Consider the following 27,607-nt stretch of genomic DNA (forward strand, 5'->3'; position numbering starts at 1 on the left):
CATTTCAGTCTTTCCAGCGCTGTTCCTTCTTTATACTCATTACTCGTCTTTCTGCTTTGTGTGACCGCTATTGGTTAGCCAGCTGCTTTAGATGGACACTGCTTTCATACTGCAGTCACTGCAAGTGATGCTACTTCAGTGCTCCCAGCACAGGGGAAAGGAAGTTCATGCTGGCCAAGATACTTCAGTAGACAGTAGTAACATCTGTGTGATTATGGTATTTTACATGCAGAAACAGAACTACATCCCATGATTTAAAAGAAGCTGTTTGTCTTCTCACAATTAGATACAGCCAAACCTTACCTAAAATATTTTTCTTACCCATTAAGGATTTTTCATCCTTCCTGAAACTAGTGTTACTGGATCTGTTATCTGCTAGTTTTCACAAAAAAAAGTTTAGCATGTTGTAATTCATGTTTAGGCATTTACAACAAAAAGGTTCTCACCACTGCCACCTCTCAAGAAACTACTTGTTTCTGTAACTGAAGAATCTGTTTTTCCAGGGGAGTGTATGAGTAGTCAATCTGTACAACACTGTTGCTGTCCAGCAAATTCATTTTTACTCTATTAACCTTCAAAGTGAGATGTGAACAGGCATGTTGTGGCATTCCATTCCATTTTACTTTTTATACTCAAATTCATATAGTTCTCCAAAAGGCAAGTAAGAATACAAATATTAAGTTATTCAGCATTGTAGACATCTTACACAGACTTCTAGGCAGAAATGCATGCTTTCTCCACTCTTTATGGTCCATGGCTTTATTGCTAAACAAGTTGTGCTGAATTTCACAATAGTTCAGTCAATGTTTAGACCTTCAAATAGACTCAAAAGTGTGACCCTAAGACATGATTAACTTAAGTATAAATAACTAAGCTACTGTAGGCTTTTTAAAACAGTAAAAACACTGTAGCCGATGGCAGTTCACTGTTTTACTGTAATGCTAACGTTACTGTTGCGATACTGAACGTCGAGCACAAGTTCATCTCCTGCTTGAACTTGAATGGGCTTATCTAACACAATAGCAGCTTGTTTCCAGTGGGATGACTTGCTTGATGTATCTAAAACAGTGTCTTCATCGAGGTACACGTGATACCAAAATGGAATACCAGTCACGTGACCTGCTTTACAAACTTCAACCTACAAAAGTAAGATTTTATGTTACTATATAGCAATCTACCTTCCCCCCGCAATATAACAACAAAAGTTTGTATTCTTTAAATTCAAGCTTCCTTGAGGAAGATTTCTCTATTGCCAATTTGCATCATGCTTTTTCAGACACCCAAGAGTTTATCTTCAGTGATTCTGTGTATCAGTTTTTCAAGAGGGCTAGGGAAGATAGAGTTAGCCGCTGTGGTGTTCCAATATGTTTTGAATGACTACTCCCATCCCTGATTAGTGCCCATATTGTCTAGGCGTAATGGAAGGTGGAGGGCAAAATGTTAGCTGTCTCTGCATAGTACAATCCCAGTGTATCTCTAGGTTTCAGATACACTGCTCCACCATAATTTCTCTTGTGAAGATGAATGGCCCATGTTCATCTGGTAATTGGTATCCCAGCTAGAATGCAATGAGACTTAATTCTGACTGCAGGCAGTAAACTCCACACAAGCCAGAACCAAATGAACAAGAATAGAAATGGTGTGATTTTCTGCTTTAAAAGGGGGTAACGTTTTAGTGAAGTACTAGTACCAAAAGTATCAAGCACTGAACATGTCAGTTACTTGTGCAATTCCATAAATGCAACATTGATACTAAAGAATGACAGAGTAATAAACTAAAGCATGCAATATCTACCATCTCCTAGATTTACCTTAACTTCTCTACTAGAGCAATTCAAGTACGGATTCATGAGATCCACTCGCAGAAGTTCCACTGATTTGCTCAAAGGTGTGTGTGGAAGTGTGGACATATCCAAAAAAACACGGACAGGAACCTGAAATGGAATATACCATGTTTTGAGATTAATTGTATCATTGTGACACCTTTTCAAAAAGCTGTGGTGTGTCTTTGGCAAGTGACCAGTTCGGTTGCCAGGGCATATATTTCTAGGTCTTGTCCCACTTTAGGCAAAAGGAAGTCTGTACCGCAGCATCAGGATAGCTCAAATAGCCCTACTTTCTTAACATATTCCTTGCAAATGCTGGTCATCAATTTTGCTCTGCACAAAACTATTGGAATTAACAGTTCCCCTGCTTTCAATAAATGCTGGTTCTTCCAAGTCTTAAATCAGATGTCCTTATTGTTACTGTAAAATAGTGAAAACTATTTGCAAAACATTACATGAAGAAATTAATTAGGCTTTGATAAAGATTTGACAGCTGCATATCCAGTGAGACAGATGTTTTTCTTTGATCAGCAGTTCACTGTGTCACACTGCAAACCTTCATTTTAATTTTTTTTAAGAAAAGGGAAAGGCCTTCCCCTGGGCATACAGGGTTGAAACTGATGTTCTCTGGATTGTGGCCTTAATAAAACACTGAAGCTTTTTTCTGGCACCCTAATCTTTGAGACAGTATGCTAAACTGGATATAGATGAATATAACACATTTCATACCTTAAACTGGTTGATAAAAGGTGCAATGTTGAAACCGAGGGTGGGATCTGTCCCTTGAACTGTGGTCTCAAGTAGCAATGACCTAGATTCCACAAGCATTCCATACATCTTCACATGCTGTGGGAATATCTTCCCTCCAGAGTGAAGCAAACATCTATAAAAAATATAGTGTTAACATTCACAACCAGTGCTTTTTTCCTTAAAAAAAAAAAGTTTAGGGTACTCTCACTTTCCTACTCATGTTGAAATACTGCCCCTCAATGAGGCCAAACTTAGATTTACAAAATGTTTAGGGATATGCGTACCCCTGCATCCCCCCAGAAAAAAGCACTGTTCACAACTATTCTCTCCACACTGTCCTCAGGCTTCCTTTAACAAATCAAGATTTAGACCATCAATCAGAAGCATTCTGTTTAAAATACTTTGGTCTGTTTATGCTTGTTTTTGTTTTTTGCAAAGAAGCATGGCCAAACAGTAAGAGCCAACTCCATCTTCTTTTAATTTTATATGCTTAATTTTAAATAGATTTATTCTCAGTCTTACACGAAACTACATTGCTATGACCCATAAAGCTACAACCGCCTCATTAATTTGAAAAGTTCTGTCCACATATGGATTCAATGTAGAACAAACTGTTTTCCAAGAGTCTTTTGGCTAAGTATCATTCCAAATTATATTACGTTGGCTAAGCTTTTATGCATGAATATAACAGTAAAATAAAGTCCAGGAAAATTTCATGTCATACAATACCTGGATATTGCAGCCTTTTCCATCACGTCCTGCTGAATTAGACCAGAAGTCTCTATGACATCCAAAATTATAATACTCCATAACTTGTCAGATTTTGGTCTCTGTAATACCATGTTTTCATCCTGTAGGTGGTTGAGCCAAAACTCTAAAGTTTCCTTAGGAAATTTGTTAGCTTCTGAAATCAGGCTGAGAGCTACTTGGTGCTGTTCTTTTTCAACAGAGCTGTAGGCCTTAACTGGCCCAAATTTGCCTGCAATTACTGGCAAAATTGAAAAGCCCTCTGATACGTCCAAAACATACAAAGGATCAGGAGTCACTGAGTTCTTGCTTTGGTTCTTTTCAAGATTCAGTTCATTACTGTGGCTGTCCACATCCATGGAGTGCTCACGGAGGCTTAAGGATGACAGCACTTTGCCTATTGCAGCTTTAAAACATTCGTGGTATCTCCTATTGTTCAGTAAAGCAATCTCAGTAGATTCCAGCATGCATTCTTGTCCCAGTGCATTTGTTGTTTGAAGGCTGGCCAGAGCACTGCAGAGCTCAGCCTCACTATTCTTCTCCTTGAAATTTCTTTCCACATCCATTCCATATTCTGAGGTCACAAGAGAAATCTTCTGGATCCTTAGATAGCAGTCCTGGCATGATATTTCCATTGTAACCGAGTCCCCAGATCTCACAGAGTAATCTTCAAATCGCACAAGGATGAAGAATGAAATACATTATTCACTGTGCCTTCGCTACTGTTCCAGTCTTCCTAAAACGTTCACTACTTTAACAGCTCCTCTGATCAGCCTCTGCTGCTGCAACACGTGCGAAGCAGATTTTATTAGAGTGGAGGCAAAAGAGGCCCAGTGGGTGTCTTAATGCAGAGCACAACTGACTACAGCTTTCACAAATTTATCAATGTTAGCGGCTTACACAGTAAAAACAAAGTTTCTGTTTAAAAATGACTCAAACTATCTGTCAGTGATGCATGATAGAAAGGAAATATGAGAAAATGTTAGAAAGGAGGTGGTGGTGGGGAAAGTGGGTATCAACAGGAACATGGATTAACTGCTCAGCCAAGCTGATCCTGTAAAACTTCACAATTTTGTTTTCTATCCTGTGTCCAGAGTAATGATTAGCACACACTTGCCCTGATGAATACAGACATAAACTTTAAAATACAATCATATTATCTTTCAAAATTCTGAGACTTTAGGCTGAAATAGTTGAAGATATATATATTAGAAATTAAATTGGAAATTAACCATGTGTTCCTAAGCATGTTTCCCACTGAGGTCAGTGGAAGTACTCCCTGAAATGCTGCTGAACTAAGTGGGATTAACTATGAGTAAGCATTTGTTTTAAACTGAAAATATAGGAACTTGCTTAGGATAAATGAGGTTTGCCACTTTTACAGCTCCCTTTTTACATCCCTACTTACTCCTAATTCCTACTCCCAGCTGCCAAATTTTACTAGTCCTTGCTTTCAATTTATTCTGCCAAGCCTTTTTTGTTTGGGAATCCTGATGATGCATGGCTGGTATCGTCTCAGTTGCCACTTCTATTTAAGGATTTCATTCAAGTAAATTTGACTGATTTATTAATCATGTAATGCAATTGAAAGTGTGCTTCCACTTGTTTAATGTGGGGCTCATTGAGAGCAGCTGCACAAGAGACTGTCTCATAAGCAGAGGGAAGATGCCTATTTGCTGGCACAGTTTGAATCCCTCTGCAAACTAACCAAGGTCTAGTTGTTTGGCTGTTACATCAAGCCCCTTTGACAATGCCCCTTGACATCAGGCATTTGACATCCACCCATCAAAGTTGGCTTGTGCGGGAAGGTAAGGATTCCATCAGAATTCAGTTCCCCACCCCAGATATACTGAAATGACATTTCCATAAAGTGTAAGCTTTCAGTGTTGAGGACCTTCACTTTTCTCAGTATGATAAATAGTTCCTAAGAATGCTACCTGCAAACTCTTTTTGCTTATTAGAAATCCCACCTCTCATCTCAAACGTACAAAACAAGCCAGACAGATATCCTAGAAAGAAAAGGCATTTTAATGTCATTGTAAAAATAAAACCCTGAAGACATACCAAGGAGGCCTTGTACGGGGTACACTGCTTGTTCCCAACAGGTGTCCTCACTTGGACTTGTAGAGAGTGTGTGCTCATCATCAAGCTGTAACGTAAACCAGACCACAATGGCATCTAGTATTCCTGCTTTAATAACAGGCATGTTGATCTTGGATGGCTTACGAGTTGCAAAGCTTTTCAGCTCCTAACCAAGAATGGTAAAAAAGAAGCAAAATATGTTGGAGAGCATTAGAAGAGCCCTTCTGAATAGGAACATAAGATCCCTGATGAATAACACTAAAAACTTATCTGATCCAGCATTCTGTTCCCCAATGGCCAACCAGATTTCTGAAGCAGGTCAAGGGCATAACAGTGCTTTCCTACTGAAGTTTCCTAGCACACTGCCTCCAATATTGGATGTAATATATAGTCATAATGATTATGAGCCATTGATGGCCATGAATTTGATTGATCCCTTTTTAAAGCCATCCAAATTGGCGGGCATCATCACATCTTGCTCTTCAGTCAAGTCCCCACTGCTGGCTGAGCACCTCCAATTGTCTGCCTTATAGGTAAAGGTAAAGGGACCCCTGACTATTAAGTCCAGTCGTAGATGACTCTGGGGTGGCGGCTTTCATCTCGCTTTACTGGCCGAGGGAGCCAGCGTTTGTCCGCAGACAACTTACAGGTCATGTGGCCAGCATGACTAAGCTGTTTCTGGCGAACCAGAGCAGCACACGGAAAACCGTTTACCTTCCTGCCGGAGCAGTACCTATTTATCTCCCTGCACTTTGACGTGCTGTCGAACTGCTAGTCATAATTGGGTTCCAAGGAGTAAGGAAAACCAAAATAAAAAAGAATGTCATGCTCCAAAACTTTCTTACGTAAACCACTCTTGAGATTATTTATTTTAATTCTTTGTTTTCAAAGGATGGGGGGTTTTCACCACCACCACCAATTAATAGCAAATTTATATGCAGGTGTCAAGTAGAGAACACTGAAGTCCAGTTTCATTGTTCAACAATGGGGTCTTCCTGCCCTCCCTGGTACCCACCCTTTTCTACATGGCCTTTTTACTCTTTATATGCTTCTCCTTTGCAAGAAACTGATATTTTAGGATTCAATGGATTCAATGGCAGCTCAAGTTCAGCATACAACAGTTTTGGCCAGAAGTATTAAAAAATTTAACATATAATATTAAGTATTTAAATCTTGATGGAATATACCACAGATCACTGCATTATAGTTTCTATTAAAGTGCTTTGCTGTACTCTGCCTATTAATCTCAGATGCCAGATAAAGTGAAGGTGAAAACAGAGTTATTGATTCAGAGCATGGCAATAATTGCCTGTATACAAGGGGGTGTATTTTAAGATCTTGCTTGCAAACATTTTCCCATGGGTCAAAAATCAAAGAGGCATGCTTGCATGATCGACGAAACACATTACCCTCTCAGGCTTAACTGATACTAGCTCAGAGCCTATCTAGAAGGACTATAGCAGCTTGCAATGCTTACTGCTCCTAAATAGTTTATAGAACTGTATGGCAAACCTGTCTTCCTATTCCACTGATGGGAAACCTATTGCCTTTCAGATGTCAATATACTACAACTCTGAACATCCATGACCAATGGCTCTGCTAGATGGTGCTGATGAAAGTTCAACTACATTCTTAGGGGCCACAGGCTCCCCATCTCAGGTCTCAACTTTCTGTCCTTTCTTAATCCCACTCTGGGGTTGTAGAATACCCTCAGTCATATTTTTATCTTCTGTGCACCTCCATCTCACCATACAGAATAAAATCCAGATGAACCTCTCTTTTACCTCTGTATTAATCCTTTTGCAATTGATAAACGTTTCGTTCACCATGTGATCCAAAAGTTACCTGCAGGTTGTTAAAGTTGGCTGTCAAAATTTGGAAGTGTTCTGTGAGGGCCGTATAGCCACCAGGAACTCTGCTGAGTTTTTCAGTGGTGTAAGGTTCAAGACTTTCATCCGAGTTTACAGAAGCGTACACTGGACTGTGGAACTCCAATGTTTCTGGCAAGCACACACCAGCAATTTCTTTTGCACCCACCCTGAGAAAACAAAGGAACAGACAGAAATTAGGTTTGACAAGACAAAATCATGCAATTCATGAATAACAACAACAACAACAACAACAACAATAATAATTTATTTATACCCCACCCATCTGGTTGAATTTCCCCAGCCACTTTGGGTGGCTCCCAATTGAGTGTTAAAAACAATACAGCATTCAATATTAAAAACTTCCCTAAACAGGGCTGCCTTCAGATGTCTTAAAAAAAATAGGATAGCTGCTTATTTCCTTGACATCTGAAGGGAGGGCGTTCCACAGGGCGGGCCCTCTGCCTGGTTCCCTGTAACCTCACTACTTGCAATGAGGGAACCGCCAGAAGGTCCTCGGTGCTGGATCTCAGTGTCCGGTCAGAACGATGTGGGTGGAGACGCTCCTTCAGGTATACAGGACTGAGGTCGTTTAGGGCTTTAAAGGTCAGCACCAACACTTTGAATGTGTTGAACTCAGCATTGGTTCTCGGCACATTAAGGAGAGGCTCACAAAAAAAGATTTGCTGAGCTTAAAGACATACGTAACGATTGTGTTCTATTTTAACATGTATATCCCTTTCTTTTTAACCATAAGAAGGGCAGGGTTGTTTTGTTAATAACATACAATGTAAAAACACAGTCAATCAAACTAACAGCATAGAATAAATTGTATTAATCTAACAGCCTTCCCACATTCTAGTATTTATACCCTGAAAGTTTTACTCCCTTCCTTAAAAATTACGTTGGGCTCTTGCACATGAAGAGAGGATTCTATAAGAACAGGATGTAAGTGGAAATTGATGACCAAATTGAAGATGGGTTGACATCTTCCATGTGGGATGAGCTTCATTTTGGCGAAAGGCTGATTCGAGTTTTATGAATTTCAGTGCAGAAAACTCAAAGTTATTGTTATTTCCACTTATGTGGAATCCAACCTAACAAGCAGGATGAGCAAAATAAAAATCTTATCTTTAAAAGGGAGACATTTCCTCTTCCCTGTCCAAGTTTAAACATGCTTTCCCAACGTATGTCAGCAGCACAAACATACCTATGATGTCTGCGTATCTCTCCGCATTCCACTGCCATGCCCCACACAATAGCTCCTGCTGGTATAACTTTACCATAGTTTTCAGCATTAGCTCTGCCATCATTGGGCTGATTGATAAATAGATAAAGTTACAAAGCTACAAAACTATACAACAAGACTACTATTCACAAGAACTTATTCCATTATCTTTAAATTTATATACTGCTTAATAGTACAATATCTAAGTGGTTAACAATAAAAAAGTTACAAACCATTAAAAACACTTAAAACTGTTAAAATTACCATTAAGCTAAAAATAGATTAACATACAATTAAAACACAAAATTAATATAAACTGTTCAGTCACTGTACACAGATTAAGTTAGGGTTTGGCTGCGTCAAGTTAAGTATAAATATTTGGATTTCAGCTGAGTGGAAAAAAGGTCTGTCTTAATTGTTTTTCAATCTGCTCTATTCACTGTGCAAAATGAGAGATTGTTGCCAAGCCAACCCTCAGTCTAGAACACATTTTGACTTGAATTAAAAATAAAGATATTATGGTATAACACATATGGCTATTTGAAAAGCATGTTAGATAACTTTCAGCACTAGTGATATCAGAAAGAATATCTATATCAGTTGTTTAAAAGAGAAAATATTTCAGCCATTTATTATATTTATTGAAGAATAATCTTCCACAACCATAACTATTTTGTCTTCTAACTGTTGTAATATGCAACATCATCTCATAAATTCTTACAATGGAAGACCCTTAATGGGTTTTTTGAGATAAGGAATTAATCACTATGAGAAGGGGAAATCTTTCATTTTTTTAAAAAATACAGTAAACAGTACTATGAACGGAGGGGTAAGAAACATGCCCTCATTGCTTTTGAATCTAGAACTTCAAGACACATTCAAAAAATTAAATTGTGGATACAATTCATTTTTATTTTGCATCAGCTGCACACTCTTAAGTCATGGCATTTTCCTCGCATTACATTCAATGTATGGAATTCAATGTAGTGCTAAGGAGACTGATTCGTTAGTGCAAGCATTTCTGCTTGCCTGATGGAACCATCTCCCATCTCCTCTCCCTGTGCACTGTTTTGGGGGTTCTCCTGACCCTCCATAGTGGATATGGGAGAGGTGGGGGGCGGGCAGCGCCAGGAGAAGGGAAAAGCCCCACAGCGCTAGCGGGAGTCTTTGCAGTGGCTTCCACTAGCAGAATGGGTTAGTTGAATCCATCCCAAAACTTTAAACATGTTCTATATATAGAGTTGGCCTGAGGCTAGTACTTCTTTAAAAACTCTCTCTCACACTTGTCTAATCTCTCATTCCGTACCGAAAAGAATGGTACAGTCTACCGCAATTGACTTTCCCAGCCTTAAGGGTCCACTTAACTGTGAGGACACTTAAATGTTCTTTCCCATGTGCTCTTTCTGGATCGCATGGGAAGTCTTCATGCCAATGCTACTAGACTCTAGGGAGCTGCAGTGCTGGCAAGCAAACTTTCTTATGTGATCTGGAAGACCTGTGTAAGTAATGTTTACATTTCACGTTTCTAGTTCGCTGTTTATGGGAACTAATAAAAGAAAAATGTTAAAACATTATTGTGAGGCTGCAGAGCCTTGATCTCATTGCTATCCGTAGCAGTCATAGTGCAAAATCATTTTTACAGTGTATCAGGCCTTAAGACACCCATAGATACTTGCCTTTGGCGGTAAAAGCAAATGCTCCCAAGCATGGATCAAGCTTTCCACAATTCCTTCTCCAAATAAACCAGAATCTACCGTTTCAGTGACAACCAGGGAAACTCTATTAAATATACAGTTATAAAAAGAAAGCAGTAGTTCAGAGCCACTGTAATCAGCAATGGAAGAAAATTATAAAACCTGAAGCAAGACTTAAAATTTACTAACGCGAAATCAGTAGTCTCTTCTTCTGTTGAGTAATCAAATTTTATTCTGGGGTTTTGGCCTCTGCTTAAGATAAGCCAGCATCCTTTCTGACCTCCTGGCCCTAAAACTACTTCTCACAGTTCTTAGTTATTCTAATATACCAGAAAAGTTTATGATCAGGTTTTTTTTTTGGGGGGGGGGTGAGTGGAATGGCAGAGAAGAGATTGTCTGCAGTTATTTGGAATGCTGCATTGCAGGCCATAGGCAACCATCTCCCCATTACACCTCAGTTCTGGAAAAGCCCCTTGCAGGCATTTCTGTTCAGCTACTGTCTTGATAAAGGAAGTAGGATCAGCTTCCAGAGCAAGGAGGTGACATTTCGATTGGTCCTGGGGATGCAGCATATGATTCTATGCTTTGCCACCACTGTTAGCTGTGGTAGAGTAGCCATCGCCAGTGTGATGCCTGCAAATGCTTTAGACTACCGCTCCAATCTGCTGTGGCTGACATAGCCATGCTGGCTTGGGCTGAAGGGAATTGCAATTCAAAGGATGTGGAGAATACCAGGCTGGCAAAGTTTTCCCCCTAGATCGTAAGGTATTTACTGAAATTAATTCTGAAGGTTTTGCCCTTCTAAAATAAAACAAAAACATTCTGGACAGATGTTATGAGTTATTCAGGAAATAAATAAGTAACAGTATATAGGGAATATAAAGGAACAGTTTATAAATGCATTCAGCTGCACACTGTTTAATGGAAGCTTATTTGGATGGCTTAAAGATGAAAGAAATGTGCCACGAAGATTAAAAAAACAAAATGTTTAGCACCTGCAGTGTGGGAGGTCAATTCTGTTAGAAATAAGACAAGATTACAATAAGACAAGATTACAATTTGTCAGTGCAAATTGTCAATTCTGTTAGAAAAATAAGTAAGATGTCACAACAAAATATAAGAGTAACCTTTCAGGTATGTGCTTTGGGATTTCTATATCAAGAGATTTCATGTGAAGTAGTTTGATTTCTCCATCCAAATCATTTGCAGCTAGCACTTCACAAGCCAATTCATACATGGTCTTCGATAACTCACACGCATACACGGAAGGTGCACCAGCCTTTTTGGCAAACATGCTGAAACATTAGAGGACATTAAACAGAAATCATCAGAGATTCTTGTTTTGACAAAATATTAATATAACATTTTTCAAATCAAATATTAACTAAAATATTTAAATAACCTTAAATGGGCCCTCTCTATCAAATTGGGACTGAGGAGACTTTTAATTTATTTAACCTTTCAGACCACCCTTTGTTACATAGTAATTACAGGGCACTTTCAACCTAATTTAGAAGAGCACATTAAATAAGTTAACACAACACACAGAAAACCCCCTAGCAAAGCAAATTTATTATCAGTTTCGTAATATTCAGAAAAAAATATCAACACATTTACATTAACTGAATTCACAACAAACCTGAGAATTCCTGTTCCTGTTCCAATGTCAAGAACACTTCTGCACCCTGAACAGACAGCCTTTTCAATTGCTTTTTGATACAGCAAATTCCTGTTGGTGTCATTAAGCATGATGAAGTGCCATCGTTCTACCACCCAGTTGGCAACACGATAAAAATTCTCTTTTGCATCTGGAAAGTCAGGGTTTAGCTTCACGGCTTTATGGAAATATGCAGCTGCTTCATCCCTAAAGCCCATTCTGTGAAGAAAGTGACACAATCAAAATGAAGCTTAAACTAGCAAGCAGATCGTTCAGCCATAAATATTATACGAAAATCTACACTTACATTTTGAGAACACATCACCAATGACTGCAAAGAGCACAAATCTGGACTGCATTGTGTACATGAAAAGGGCACCTACTACAACTTGTCAAACTACTAATCAACTAACACTAAGATTTGCTGTGACCAAATCATAAGAACGTAACAAGAATCATGATGGATCAGACCAAAGGTCTATGTAGTCCAGCATCATTCTCAAAGTGCCCAATCAGATGCATATGGGAAACCTGGAAGGAGGACCAAAGTGCAACACTCTCCCACTCATGCATCCCAGCAATTTATATTCAGAGGCATTGCGCCTCTGATTCTGGACACAGTACACAGCCATCATGACTAGTAGCCAAGAATTTGCCTTATCTCCGTTTTAAAAACTATCCAGGTTTGCAGCCACTACTCATATTGTGGTAGTGAATTAAATAGTTTAACTGTATGCTGTGTGGAGGACTTTCAGACCAAAAAATAAAGCACATTGTACATTAAACAGTACTGTGGACATGAAAAGCATTATAACACATTTTAGTTGTGCAAGACTTCTCCTTTCTGAGCCCTACACTAAGAAGTAATCACAACACTGCTAGATACCTGTGCATTTAGGATTAAGTATTTAATGGAATGTATGAGATTAATGAAAATTTAAGAAGCACTACGCTAGAATTCTTAGTCAAAATACAACACAACCAAGGGCAACTACAAACCTGAAAAGGTGTTCCCCCATGCTGTTACATATAACTTCATCATTAGGAAATAATTCCAGAGCATGCTCATAGCAATCAAATAAATCCTGAAATCGTGTGAGAGAATTCAGCTCTTCTGCCCATTTACAAAGGGTATACTGAAATGTTTCCTAAAGGAAAGTGATAGTTTAGTCGCAACAATTAGTTTATTCACACTAATAAAATGTTTTTATTGGTAAATAGATATATGGCATGCAATGGCCTATTTGCATGTTATTTTCTGTCTCTAAACTTGTACACAAATAAACCTATTTGTCAGAGAGAATGACTGAACAAAGAACAACTGCTTACCTTGACATCATTTTTAAGCTCAGGAGCTAGATTCAATACCAAGAGATAGTGGGCATATGCAGTTCCAAAGTCCTGATTTTCCAGACAGTGTTGAGCACTTTGCAAGGATCTAGACACTAATTCACGCCTCCCAGCTTCCTGACCAACATTGCGCCTATGCCGAGATCTCCTTTTAGAGTTAGGCATTCTGAACTGCCAAAACAAAAACATTTATTGCAATGTTACAAAAAGTTGCAAACAAAATGTTTGCATCAACATTTTTGCACACACATTTTGTAGCCCAATTGCTACAAAAGTGAAAGTCCTTTAATATACGCAACAGACATTTCATGCAAATGCACTTACTATTTTTCATGTTAGAGTTCCAGCAAAGCGCTTATGAATGCAGCACCTATAGATTCATTTGCAGCGTTTTGCAAATTGGATGCATGCTGGTTCCCAAGTGTGGTAGTAGAGGACTCTGTGTGATTGTTGTTGTGAGTGCAACACAAACTGAAGATTAGGACATCAATCTTCACTCTTTTCTAACCTGGAACTCACTTTTAAACCAAAGATAAATTATGGGACACACTCCCATATATATATAAATAAATATGATGGGATCCATGCTATGCCAGACCATGACAAAATTGCAGATCCTGATCTGTCAGTTAAAGCTAGGAACAGTGTTCACTACCACATGGTTAATGGTTTTTTTTTACAAAAAGTTCTGTTCCTTGTGATCCTGCTGGAGGCAAAACATGGGAAGCTGCACTTTAAAACAACTTATTACAGATAATTGAATGTTGTGCGATTCCAAAATATACATATTATCAAGGGGCCTGGATAACATCTTTATAATGAGACATGATCAGACAAGGCTCATTTATTCTGTGCCCTAGTGACTATTACTGGTCATAGGAATTTGTTAATGAGAATTTGATATATCATGTGTTATTAAAACATTTTGTAATGCAGATGCCCATGTGATTGATAAATTCATTCTAAGAACAGAGGTGAACATTAACATATGCAGGAGGAATTTCACTCAGCTTAAAAAAACACTAAAGGAGTACGAAGGCAGTGACAGTAATATTTTAACTAGGACTTGCGGATCGCATGGTCGGCGGTTCGAATCCCCGTGGCGGGGTGCGCTCCTGTCGTTCGGTCCCAGGGCCTGCCAACGTAGCAGTTCGAAAGCACCCCCGGGTGCAAGTAGATAAATAGGGACTGCTTACCAGCAGGAAGGTAAATGGCGTTCCGTGTGCTGCGCTGGCTCGCCAGATGCAGCTTGTCACGCTGGCCACGTGACCCGGAAGTGTCTGCGGACAGCGCTGGCTCCCGGCCTATAGAGTGAGATGAGCGCACAACCCTAGAGTCTGGCAAGACTGGCCCGAATGGGCAGGGGTACCTTTTCCTTTACTAGTGTAAACCAAACAGATCATGGTAATAGTGAAGGGAAATGGGCAGGCATAAGCAATTGTACACATGCAGCTTGTCTTTAACAAAATATGACATTAGTATGTGAGAGGTTGGTGAATCTATTCCTTCCAGACAAAGGGACATATATAGGGGAGATGTATTTCTATTCACTGTGGAGTGAGGACAAAGGGCAGTGGAGGCGAATCAAAGCTGTAATGGAACTAGTGAAGGAGCCAACAAAAACTATCCAACAAAAAGCAACTGCAATCTTGCTTTACATTAACAGGCACACTTACTTGGGGGTAAATCCAATTGGAATGAGTGGGATTTACTTCTGAGTAAACATGAGTGGATCACGCCGTATGGTAACCACTGCTGCACGCCATCCAGGCAAGCAAACCGGGCATTTGCTCTAAAAACAAAAGACGTTTATTTGTTAAAAGGTTTTTGGACCTGTTTTATTCATCGCCCAGGTTCCCAATTGCTCAGAACGATAATGAGGGCCCAGGGCAGGCGGAGATGCGCACTTGGCAGAACGACGGGATGGATGCGGCGTGGGAAGAGACGCCGTTGAGCTTGTTCGCAGGGCGTGCAAAGCGAACCGGGGGAGGCCGAGACAAACAGGGACGGCCAGCCAGAAAGAATGGCGAGTCAGTCACCTCGGCAACTCATCCGGGCGGTCTGGGGCTACCAGCCCGGACAACTCCAGGCAAACTCTCACACGCTCCAGCAGAAGCCTACGGACGCCATCTTAGAGTAGGGCGAAGGAAGTATCGCGAGAAACGTAAACGGGATCAGGGCTCCGTAGCGCACACGGGATTAGCACCGATAGCGACGAGTTTCCAGAGCCGTCTGCTGACCTGGAAACCTCTCCGCCGAGATTGTGCAAACGAGAGTAGTAGTAGTATTTTACGCATGCGCAAAATACACCGCCGCCTTACAATAAAGTTTGCGCATGAGCAGAAAGGAGGCGAAGAGGCTGCTGTACAGTACTTCAACTTAATGAGTTGCTTAAACAACAAAAACAAAACAATAGGAAGGAAGCGGGGGGTGGGGGCGAAAGAAACAATAGCGCTATAGTTTTATTAGATCCACCTAAAACTTCATGAAGGAAACGAATTTATAAGTCCAGCAGAACTTTTTAGGCTGGATGCTAACAAAAAGGGAGCGAGAAAGGATGTTAGTGGGTGTGATTAGAAAAGCAATTTGTGACAGATTTTAGATGGAATGGATGCAGCGCTTTACAAAATGTTTGCAAGCAGCAGATGGGGCTTTTCCATCCTACACATCTTTTTTTCTTTTGTCAGGGAGCCAAAAAAAAAAAAGGAGAGGAGAGAAAAATGGACAGTTAATGGAAACATACTAGCTCAGCCCTATTTCACAAAATGCAAGATAGTGAGCAGCTCAAACCATTTCCCAAACAGAACGAAAAGTTGTGCAACTTTTAGCTGGGGAAAACAAGAAGGTAGATTTTAGATAAGCTTGTTCCTAGGAAGTGTTGGTACTTTGAATCTGTGGATAAATGAGGGGCACCCAGTCCTGCATGTGTGCTGCCTGTCCATTGAGAACTAGCAGCAAGAGTTTACTGCAAGAATAGGCTTTTTCTGATGAAGTGGCCTCTCCTCAATGAAAGCTGATACTACAAACAAATCTTCAAATCTTTAAGGTGCAACAAGACACTTTTTTTTTGTTTTAGTTCCAAAACTATGGAACTATCTCCCATCCATCAGGGAGCTTGGCTCATTTAAGGCAAGCCCGACTTGCAACATGCCTTTTATCCATTTAACAAAACGAATCCGAGCAATTACAGCCAAGAACCACACCCTTAACTAGACACATTATTTAAGGCAATATTGATATGGCAGAGTACAGTATCATATTGTGGTTAGTTTCAGTTTCACCAACACCTTGGAGCTGGCTGCTAGTGTCAGAATGGTGGACCCAAGTCCCGTATTTGTCTCTTCACTGGAAGCTGCAAATTTCAAACACCCAACTGGAAACAAATTCCCAAAAATTGTTAAGAGCGGAAAGGGACCTTTAAGGTAACCTTTGGGAGCAGAATATAAAGGCGCTAAAACAGGAAAGGGTGGGCGGAACCCTCACCAATAAGAAATTATAAGCTGTTTCCTGCTCTGGGGAATCTTGAGAGGATACGAATAGATGATACGAATAGATTTGAATGCATCCATAGGACAGGGCAAGAGTAAACAACGTGTTGGTTGTAAGGAGCGAGTTTGTGGCCTGAGGAGAGAAGCCGCCCCTGCTTCGAGTGGGGCCTGCAAAGGAGCGTGAGAGAAGCAAGACCCTGGGCAGCTGCGAGGGGAGGAGCCGTCAGGCAAACGGCCGGCGCTGGAAGGAGCCCGAGCGGGAAGAAAGGAAGGTGGAGGAGAAGGCCGGCGCTGGGTGGGAGCTTAGGGCTGTGGAAAAGGCGGCGCCGAGGCCACGCTGGGGCGGAGCCGCCTCTTTCGCCCAAGCGGGCTGGGATGCCGAGAGGAGCTGCTTGTTTTTCTTTTTCCCGCCGCAACCGGGCCGCGGCGAGAGGCTGCTTTCCCCCCTTAAGGAGTTGCTACGTTGGCAGCCCCGGTAGCGCCGTATCTTAGTCCCGGGCGCTCGACTCCTTCCCTTCCCCGCGTCGCTTGGCTCTTTCCAGGGGCGCGTTTTGCCGGAGCCGCGCGGGTCCCATGCTGCGCCGGGAGAGGCTCTGCCGCGCCGCCCCGCCGCCTGCTGCTGCTGCTTCGCCCTGCTGAGGAGGCGCTGCGCGGAGAGCAGAAAGAGAAGAGCGGGGCTCGGCTTGCTGGTGGTGCTTAGCCTAGAGGGATTTGCGTGGAGGAGGAGGAGTGGTGCCCGGGTGCCGTCGCCGCCGCCATGGGGCTGCAGCCCTTGGAGTTCAGCGACTGCTACCTGGACAGCCCCTGGTTCCGCGAGAGGATCCGAGCCCACGAAGCCGAGCTGGAGAAAACCAACAAGTTCATCAAGGAGCTGCTCAAGGATGGCAAGAGCCTCATCGCCGCCACCAAGAGTGAGTGGGGAGAAGTTGGGCAAGCGGGGGCAGGAGGGCTGGTTGGGGCGGCTGGAAGTTGCAAAGTCCGCTCTCCGGCATGCCGCGAGACGGGAGCTTCTCCTTGCCCCTACAAGGTCTGCTGCCGCCGCCGCCGCCGCCCGAGGCTGCTGCTGCTCCGCCGAATCTGGTTCCTCGGGCGGCGAAGGCGGGTAGCGGCGCATCTTGCAGAGAGTTTCGGGTTTCCTGGCTCTGGGGCGGCGGAGTTGCAGAAATGCGAAAAGGAGCATCTGCAAATGCTGCCGAGGCGTGCCTGTCTGAGGACAAGGGGAAAGTCTCAAACTTCTCTAGCTTGTCCCTTCTTCAGGTCGATGATGAAACACTTCAAGCTTTTCTGATACCTGACACCTAAAACCGCCAAAAGGTCCACTATACTTGGAGAATACAAGTATACCCCCTCCCCTTTAGAGGTTCTCATAACTTTCAGGATGCAAACTGAAATTACTTGTGTGATTATAAATAATAATAGAAAAATCTGACACAGCACATATGCTAGCCGGATTATGAAACACAAGGTTTACAAACACTGGAAGGAATTCCCATACAAATAAATAACTTCCTGTTGATTGTATATCAAGCTTTTCTGTGACATCAGTTATTAGCCTTCTGGCAGATGATATTTCAGGCTTCTCTTCCTTTTAGGACAGGAAGTATTAAATACATATTTGATTTTTAAAAATAAAGCAAGCTTAAAGACAGCCAGTGACTTTCTAATATTAAATTTTATGACCACCACAGTTCCTGGCTGTCATTCAGGCCTCTAATAACCAGAGTCTAAGGCTAGTATGTATGCAAAATGTGGTTTCATTATGGGTTTTGTGGCTTGTTTTATTTTTTGAGTACTTCTGTTGTGCCACAAGTAGCCATGAAGCACTAGTGATTAAATAAACTTTTGGGCATATACACATAATGTAACTTTTTGGAATTTAGTCTGCATTGTTCACAAATCTATCTGCATGTGCACATATGGATATTAATATGCTCTAGAACTGGGAACATGATATACCTCAGTCATGTTGTGGAGGAATTCAATTATATAATTGCAATAAGTCATTAGGCCAGAATTCTGGTTTTCATAGTGCAATCCTATAAATGTTTATTAAGAAGTAAGTCCCATTGTGTCCAGTGGGCCTTGCTTCCAGGTAAATGTGTTTACGAGTTTTGGCCTCGGTTGCCTAAGGCTGCACATTCTACTTGGGAACAAGTTCCATTGATTCAGTGTGCAAAATTTTGTGTTTCATGTTCAAATTAGTGTTTGTTTTGAGACATATCTTTATACCATAGTAAATTCAACTTGCATTATGTCAGCATACTGATTACATGTTCCTGGCAGCTGGTGGAAATTGACTTGGCTTCTTTGAACTAGTCTCTTATTATGACACAAACTATTACAAGGTTTCTATAGCAAGTGTGAAATGCCAGTATTAACTATTCTGAGTAACACTTCAGGTTTTCTGTTTGAGAGAGAGGAAACATATTATACATAAATGTATCTTGGAATACATTTGTGCCCCATTTCAGGTTTCTGGTAGTACCTTTAGTAACTCTTTCATATCTTGATAACTGGATTCACCTAACCAGCCCTATCAGTGAAAGCCCTGCACAAGGACTTATGTTCTGCAGCAGGGCTCTGCTCTCTCTCTCTCTCTCTCCTTCCCCATGTGCCCCTGCACCTGTCTGAAATTGGCTCTGTGTTGGCAGGAGAACCCCCACCACAATGCAGAGGGAGAGGGAGTATTGGTCTATATTGCAAGCTGGAATGCTTGTGAAGTTGGTGACTGGAACAGGGCCATGGGGTTGTAGTGGATAGCTTGATGAAAATGTCAACCAGTGTGCGGCAATTGTGAAAATGACAAGTTTCATGCTAGGAATCATTAGGAAAGTGATTGGGGGAAAAAAGACTGTGAATATCAATGCTCTATGGTGCAACCACACTTGGAATACTGTGCATAGTTCTGGTCACTGCACTTCAAAATATACATTGTAGGGCTGGAAAAGTTTCAGAAAAAGGCAACTTAAATAATCAAGAGAGTGTGTATTATTATTATTACTATTCAGTTCATTTCTATGCAGCTTCATATATATATTTTAAAAGTCTAAAAGTGGTTTACAACCTATATTAAAACGCCAGAAGAAAATCAAATGCACTTCCTTGGGGGGGGTCACGCTCTGGGTGCATAAGTGAAATTGTGTAAAATGGGGGCCGCCCTCTAAAATGCCTCTAAATGCCTATTTCCCCCTGCTCTCCAGTTCTCTTCCACTCCTTCCCCAATCCAGACCAACATATTTAGTGTTGAAGCTCTGGAGAACGCTAGAGAATGTGTAGGAAAGTAGTTGCTGCTGCTGCGCTACCCCGCACATGAGCTGTTAGTGGCAAGGCTGAGCCACCTGAACAAAGCCCTGCTGCACCTCAGGTCTCTTCAGGGCTTCCTCTGCCCTCACTGATGTCCTCTTTGGGCTTCAGGAAGGGTCTCATCGCAAGCCGTGAGGACTCTCCGGCTCTCTCCTGCCATTTCCTGAGGTGATTCTATTTATTTACTTATTTATTTATTTCCGGCGCCACACATATACGAGGTCACACGCAAGTAGGGGGTGGTGTTGTTCCTGTATAAAATATACATTCAGAGCAACATAATTAACAGGAAACTGAAATATTATATTTCAAAATAAGACATTGCAAAGGAGGTCAAGTATAGAATACACAACGCAGCAAAGTTAAACATTTCAAAATAAAACATTAGTAAAGGATGTCAAATATAGAATACTCATTTAAAACAGCATAATAATATGACTCCAATTCAATTTCCTATGAGGATAGGTTGCAACATTTAGGGTATTTTTAACTGCTTGAGGGGGCATGAGAGATATGTATAAAATTATGCTTAGTGTGGAGAAAGAAATGTCCCCCCCCTGCCAATAATACTGGAACTCAGGGGCATCCAATGAAAACAAACGTTGGAAGATTCAGGGGAGACAAAAGAAAATGCTTCTTCACACAATGCATAGTTAAATTATAGAATTCACTCCTAAAAGAAGTAGTGATAGCCATCAAATTGGATGGTTTTAAAAGACAATTAGATTAATTCATGGAGGACAAGGTCTACTAGCCACAATGTTTATGTTCTAACTCCTTTGTCAGAAGTGGCAAACCTCTGAAGACCATATCACAAGTCGGTGACTCCTGCTGCACTCAAGTCCTGCTTACTGGCTTCCCATAGGCAGCTGGAATGTCTACTGTGAGAACAGAATGCTGGAAAAGATGGGCCATAGTCCGGATCTAGCAGGGCTCTTCTTATGTCTTCAGGCAAGGCTCGTGGCATTCTTAAATAGCTGCTAATTAGAGCAAGCTTTTCATTTTTAGCAGTCATTAATATTCTCTTACCGGGACACAGGTGGCGCTGTGGGTTAAAGCCTCAGCGCCTAGGACTTGCTGATCGAAAGGTCGGCGGTTCGAATCCCTGCTGCGGGGTGCGCTCCCGCTGCTCGGTCCCAGCGCCTGCCAACCTAGCAGTTCGAAAGCACCTCCGGGTGCAAGTAGATAAATAGGGACCGCTTACCAGCGGGAAGGTAAACGGCGTTTTCCGTGTGCGGCTCTGGCTCGCCAGAGCAGCGATGTCACACTGGCCATGTGACCCGGAAGTGTCTCCGGACAGCGCTGGCCCCTGGCCTCTTAAGTGAGATGGGCGCACAACCCCAGAGTCTGTCAAGACTGGCCCGTACGGGCAGGGGTACCTTTACCTTTAATATTCTCAAGAGAGCTGCATTGGCATCTGTATTTGCACCAGCCCAAGTTAAGCTTGTTGATATTGTATTCCTAGTTGTTATCTAGAGTTCCTTGGTGACATTGTGTTTTATTTGTAGGTGTCCTTTATTTGTGCAGTGTCCTTTCTCCTTGCTATTTTCCTCCTTTTCAGTTTCTCTTTGTAGTCCGTGGATGTGTGGGCGTCTTGGGTCACTATCAGTATGTGTAGGACATATGATTATTTGACTGTGTGTATGAGACAAAGAACTGGTACACTGTGAGATATCAAGTTTATGGTACTCTCGGATAATAATTATGTTCTGTGATTACAACATTGCAACAATTTAAGTGATGGGAGAGGGCCTGACCCCCGCTGATGTGACCAGTGTTAGAAACTGAGATATGACTGCTAAGAGCTAAATGGAACCTAGGTTATGGGTTATGTTGTAATTGAGTGTCCAGGTGTGCTATTTATAACAAGAATACAAAGGTGAAAATGAATAAACTGCAGCTAAAATCTTACGTTCATTTTTCACATGGTCTAGTCCTCATAAGAAGACTGCATACACCCCCTTCCCATCCCTTAATATTCTTATGAGGGTCCCTTCTCCAGTCTTCAGAGAGTGGCTGAAAGTGGGGGGGGGGAGCTCCTCCTTTTCTTCCAGCAGTGGCAGTTTTAATCTAAAATCTTAGACTCAGTACTGCACCCAGAGCTCAGAAACTGCTTGCATTAATGAAATTCCCTGTCGCAAAATGCGCTTGGAACAGTGGGAGTTTTGAGCGCTGGATGTGACTAGGGCTGTTCTTTAGTGCTGTCTTTCCTCTGTCATGCCTCCCTACCACACCTCTTGCTGCCCACATCTGAGCTGTGTGAGGCCTTGTATGACACAACTGCAGTATTGCTGCTGCACTGGTTTAACATCCTGGGTGTTATGTTGAATTGATTCAGCACCAGAACTTGTAGTCCTGTGCTAGCATCCAAATCTCTTCATTTGCATGCACTGGCATTAAAATGAAAATATAATTTAATCGTATCATTACTCCAGTTGTTCTAAATACGTTGGGTGATATCTGAGCAGTGGACTCAATAATACAGTATTTTGAATATTGACAGTGTTTTCCACATTATCTTGTTTGCTGCACAATAATGAAGGAATGTGGTTTGTTGTTGTTTGAATTGGAGAACAAGAAGAGCCTATAACATGCCTTTCCAGATTCCTTCTGTTTCTTACTCAATGTGTCCTGGACTCATGATTTCCTCCCCAGTAATACTTCCTTTTTAGTAGCATGGTAACTGCACGCTAATGTTCATAATAAGTCCTGGGAATGATAACATTACATTCTGTGGGCAATAAAAACTGATCCCTGGTGCCTTATTAGCAGTCATAATCTCTTATTCCTCTTGGGGTTTTGACTTATTCTGTTTGGTCTTTTTTCACAATTATTCTTTGTTTCTGCGTTTATGAGCCATTGGAGTGGTGTGGTTGGCAAGTGGCACAGTAAAGCAGTATGCATTAAACCAAGGGTTTCCAAAGTGTGACCTGTGGACTGCCAGTGGTCCATGAGCTGCGGTCAGGTGGTCAGCAGTCTCTCTGTGAATTGCAGGTGCAGCAGCTCCTCCAGTGGTTTGTCCTGGATGGGGGTGGGGTGAGGAAGCAATGAACAGGGAAAAAGCAGCTGACAAGGCACTTGAAAGGAGTGCAGAGCCAGTACTGTAGCATATGGGAATGAAAGACGCAGCGGTTACATGCAAGAATAAGAGAATGACTCAGAGTGGAAATTGTTGACTGAGAAATCTATCAAACATCAAAGAACTTCTTTAACACAATAGGCCCAGCTGTGGAGTTACAATAGTTGTATTACAGTGGTACCTCGGGATACATACGCTTCAGGTTACAGATTCCGCTAACCCAGAAATAGTACCTCGGGTTAAGAACTTTGCTTCAGGATGAGAACAGAAATCGTGCTCCGGCTGCGTGGCAGCAGCAGGAGGCCCCATTAGCTAAAGTGGTGCTTCAGGTTAAGAACAGTTTCAGGTTAAGAACGGACCTCCGGAACGAATTAAGTACTTAACCTGAGGTACCACTGTACTTATTTTATTTCTTACTCTATATTTTGTTGTATTAAAATGTTGATTCCATACATTTTTTTAAAAAACACCTTTTTATCATTTAGCACAGCACATTAAGTGGTGCACAAAGATCTTCAGCTATTTTCATAGGGTCTAGAAGAGGGGGTGAGCCTGGAACTCTCTCTGGTTGACTGAGAAGCTAGGACCAAATCTTGAGTATCCTTGACTGCTACAATATTGTGGCAGGCCCCTCTTTCATGTGGTGGTTGGGTTGGGGTGGGGTGGGGTGGACAACTCTTTTTGGATACACTTCTGTTACTGTACCAGCATAATCTGATGTATGGAAACAGCTGGTTTTCAAAATGGTTTAGATGCAGGTAATACGGTCCATTTTCATAAAGAAGGCTTTGTCTACAGCTAATATAGTCAAAGTGCCTAGGTTGAAGCAAAAAAAGAAAATAGTAACCAGAAATTTACTATTTAAGTAGCAACAGGTAAAAAAAAAATTAAAATGTTAATCTAACTGGTATGTCTGTATTTAAAAACCTGTCTCCTAGGAAGATCTCATTTTATTCTTGGGTTAGAGATTGTGAAGATACAGTAGCTGGAATTGTTCATCACGCTTTAAAATATTTTCAGATGTTCCGTAAATGTGTATTTTTAAAAATTGAATTGTTTTGCTGCTTTCTGCCCTGGGTTCCTTTGTGAGGAAGGAAAGGATATAAATTTAATAATAATAAAAAACATTTCCTTTAGTGCATTCAGCTTGGAGTAGTGTTGCATCTGTGGTTAAGTGGCATGTATAACAGGAAGTAAAGCTATTGTTTTGGCTTTCGAAGACTTACCAAAGGAAGTAGTAAAGGAAACTATACTTGTTCCAATAGAACTTCTTTGCAAAATGCTGTGACATGAAATCTGCACATATCTTAGATCGCGTTACAGCATGATCCTAAGCATGTGTAGTTGGAAGCAAGCCCCTCTATGCTCTCTGAGGATTTGTTGGTTTCAGCAGCTTATGGAACCTACTGAATCTTTGAATTCTGCAAATCACAGCCTAGTTTAGCAGGGTGACTGCTACTGAGCTTTACTCAGTAAGGCTGAAGAAAGTGTTCCACTTCAGATGTTACATATATAGTTGTTAATAATAAATCCAAATAAATTCTAGCAGAGAGAAGGGGGCAGGATCTTATTATTCAGTAAATCATTATATATTTTTTAAATAAAAAAACCACACTTTAAACTTTATGCTTTCTGGTAACTGAGCTTTGATATATAGTGCAGAAGAGCTTTTAAATAATAATAATAATAATAATAATAATAATAATAATAATAATAGTAGTAGTAGTAGTAGTAGTAGTAATTGGAAATGCAAATGGACAGGCACTGGAGCTTTTTCACTTTCAAAACAACGAAATTGTCATTTAAAGAGTCCAAAGATAGGGAAAAAATTGCTTTGTTTTACAGTCGCTGTTTTACAATACCCCCAGTAACTCAAACAGAATTCATAAGCCCTTCCAGACATTTGCCATTGCTATTAAAAATACTAATGAAAGAGAACTGATATAAGGTGATGGGATGCATGAATTTGTTGTAAGAGTAGTACTTTTTTGAACAGGCAGCATTAGGTACTGTATATGATTATTGTCTCTACAATTCTGTGATGCTATGTCCTTTCTTTTTCAAGATACTATGTATTGTGACTCTCATGCAGCTAAGGTTAATCATGACTAATGTGAGCTCCATACCTTCAGTGGGACTTAGCCAAGACTGACTTTAATTGGCTTGAAGTCAGTATCTTTTATTCCTATGTTCAATTGCTCATTTTTTAAATGGAAAATAACCCACAATTTCTGGCCATTAGCAGTGTTTCCCAACCTTTGCCCGGCTGTGGCCCCCTTCCAACCTTGTTTTCTTCCTATGGCCGTCCCATGAGCATAGCGGGGGGGGGGCAGCTTCCCACCCAAATAAGTAAAAATCAATACAAATCTGAGGTTCTGCCCCGTCCACAAAAGCTTGCCTCCCCCAACAAGAATTCTGATTATGCCTATGTCCCTCTCTACTGGTAGAAAGGTAGCTATTTAAATGTTTTGTTTGTAAATAGAACTTTTTAAAATAATTTCTACAAAATACAATTACGTAAAGTGAATGGAACATAATGCAAAACATAGAATCATGGAGCAGAAAAACATAGGATCATGGAGCTGGAAAGGACCTCAAGGGTCATCTTTCTAGTTCAATCCACTAGTGCAACTTCTAGGAAACTCAGCCAAAGCATCCATGACAGATGGCCATCCAATCTCTGCTTAGAAACCTTCAAGGAAGGAAAGTCCAGAACTTCCCAAGGGAGATACATCTTCCATGTACTATAAAAAGTAAACAACACTCATTTGACCCCACTTATTTGACACAGAGGGTGGAACCTACAGATAGAGTCCAAAAGGCGCACAGGGAGTTCCTGTACATGTGGGAGAAATTTAAAAAGCAAGTGGTCCTCACTGACCTGGTACAAAAAGGTCTTTTCTTTCGGAGGAGCCCTGGCTGCCTAGATAAAACACTACAGCCCCATATACCTGGGAGTAAGGCCCACTGAACTTAGTGCAGCTTTCTTCCGAGTAGATACTTAGTTTTTTACTAGATGCAAGTCTGCAGCACCAGACGGCCCCACTTGGCTAGGCGCTGGGGTAGATTTCACCCCACACCTTGCAGAGCTGGGCAGACGCTGCTGACGGGCCCTGTGCCCCTTGGCAACATCCGAAGTCCCTGATCCACTAGGCAAAAAGCAGCTCCGGCTCGCCCAGCCCTACTCATTGCAACCCCATCACCGCACTTACCTGACCTAGGGATTCTATTGGTCAAAACAGGAGCCTCAGCACTTGCCCTACCCTGTTGGAAACAAACCAGGACTGCTCCAAGAAAACACACGTGGCAAAAAGGAGAGTTAGGCCCCCTTACCCACTTGTGATTGGCCAAGTGATAGCTGGCCAATCAGGATTTTTTTCTTCACTTCTCACTTCCCTCCGTGGCCCCATATCCTTGTGTTTTTTCACCTGTGGCCATTTTTGAATATCCTGGGGCCTCCCAGGGGGCCCCTTGGTCCCTGGCTGTGAAACACTGCGTTATAAAATAACATTGTAGTTATCTAGAATATTCTCTAAGAGACAGACCTAATGTAAAGTCTATGGAATCGTATTATCTTGTAATAAGTTTAATATTAACAGCACACTTCTTACAAAATCGCTCTTGTTTTAAGCAAATCAGTGAAAAATAATCATTGTAGACTTTAGGGATTGCCCTGTAGTGTTTGTTTCCTATCTTGTTTCCTCTCCTTGAGAGCCAGAATACAAGTGTCAAGAAATGATTAACAGGCAAAATTCAGTAAACACTAACAGTACTCACTTGCTTACGCCATTTTAATAAGATCTGGTACTCCTCTTGAATCAGAATCAGAAATGCTCAGGGGTCTAACCAATATCTGTGGTTGCTGAGACCATAGAACAATTGGGGCTTGCAGCTGATGACACACCAGAGCACCTTTGAAGTTCAGCGCAGGTCCAGGATTTCATTTCTGAAAGTGAATAGGGCTAGATTGTGCCACTTGGAGTATGACTGAAGTATCGGACAGTGTGGACTAGCTTCCCATCTTCCTCCCACAGCAGGTGGAATTTCCCCAAGTATTTTCAGCAGCTTACATCCATATTTGGGTATGCACCTTTTCCAAGGTTTCTCCTATGTTCTCATTTTGTAAGATTCATTGACGGTATTAGGATTTACCATTTCACACTGGTTTGATTGCAGGTTGGAATGGTTTCTTCTTCCTATAGGGCAGTACATTATACTACTGCTGGTATCATAAATCATAATGACACTTATCAGCCTCTGTCTTTCTCCTGGGTTAGTAGGTGAGGAGGGTCAGAGCCAGAGGATCATCTTCCACTTCTGCTGTGCTTTCAAGTGTATTGTAACTAAATGATGCTCCCTTTGTACAGCTCAAAAAATTACTTGGACTCAGGATGCTTACCATGGTGGCCACCATGCAAGGGTAGGCATAAATAAATAAATAAATAAATAAATAAATAAATAAATAAATGGACTCTTGGAAATACATTGTTTGTGAAATTCTGGCCTTTTTAACCAAGAATGCAGTTATTGAACAG

General features: G+C 41.3%; 2 protein-coding genes across 4 annotated transcripts in view; one reads left to right on the plus strand and one right to left on the minus strand.

The window, feature by feature from the left end:
• Window positions 1-599: 599 nt before the first annotated feature.
• On the minus strand, window positions 600-15,611 carry PRMT9 (protein arginine methyltransferase 9). 2 transcript variants are annotated; one of them, XM_081926024.1, is made up of 14 exons: window positions 15,242-15,611; window positions 14,879-14,994; window positions 13,182-13,373; window positions 12,852-13,000; window positions 11,835-12,071; window positions 11,323-11,490; window positions 10,178-10,280; window positions 8,484-8,590; window positions 7,251-7,443; window positions 5,388-5,571; window positions 3,306-3,990; window positions 2,556-2,709; window positions 1,812-1,934; window positions 600-1,138 (listed from the first exon to the last, which is right to left on the minus strand). In XM_081926024.1, the coding sequence occupies exons 3-14, from the start codon at window positions 13,365-13,367 to the stop codon at window positions 923-925; spliced, it is 2,505 nt and encodes an 834-aa protein (XP_081782150.1). In that variant the 5' UTR covers window positions 13,368-13,373; window positions 14,879-14,994; window positions 15,242-15,611; the 3' UTR covers window positions 600-922. The 2 variants fall into 2 exon arrangements, with proteins under 2 accessions (XP_081782150.1, XP_081782151.1); XM_081926025.1 differs by having other exon boundaries at window positions 15,110-15,611.
• A 1,135-nt stretch (window positions 15,612-16,746) lies between these two features.
• Window positions 16,747-27,607, plus strand: part of ARHGAP10 (Rho GTPase activating protein 10) — a 101,150-nt gene continuing 90,289 nt past the window's right edge. For both annotated transcript variants that reach the window (XM_081926026.1, XM_081926027.1), the window contains exon 1: window positions 16,747-17,601. In XM_081926026.1, the coding sequence (XP_081782152.1) occupies window positions 17,448-17,601 (154 nt within the window). In that variant the 5' untranslated portion in view covers window positions 16,747-17,447. The remainder of the gene's footprint in view (window positions 17,602-27,607) is intronic.

This window comes from Podarcis melisellensis (genome assembly GCF_964234715.1).
Source record: "Podarcis melisellensis genome assembly, chromosome: 9".
Taxonomy (NCBI): domain Eukaryota; kingdom Metazoa; phylum Chordata; class Lepidosauria; order Squamata; family Lacertidae; genus Podarcis; species Podarcis melisellensis.

Coding starts and splice junctions, on each gene's coding strand:
- PRMT9 (XM_081926024.1), bottom strand. CDS start 13,367: ATGCCTAACTCTAAAAGGAGATCTCGGCATAGGCGCAATGTTGGTCAG. Junction 8,591..10,177: donor ATTTGCTTTTACCGCCAAAG/GCAAGTATCTAT, acceptor TTTATCAATCAG/CCCAATGATGGCAGAGCTAA. Junction 2,710..3,305: donor GAAAAGGCTGCAATATCCAG/GTATTGTATGAC, acceptor TATTTTTTATAG/ATGTTTGCTTCACTCTGGAG.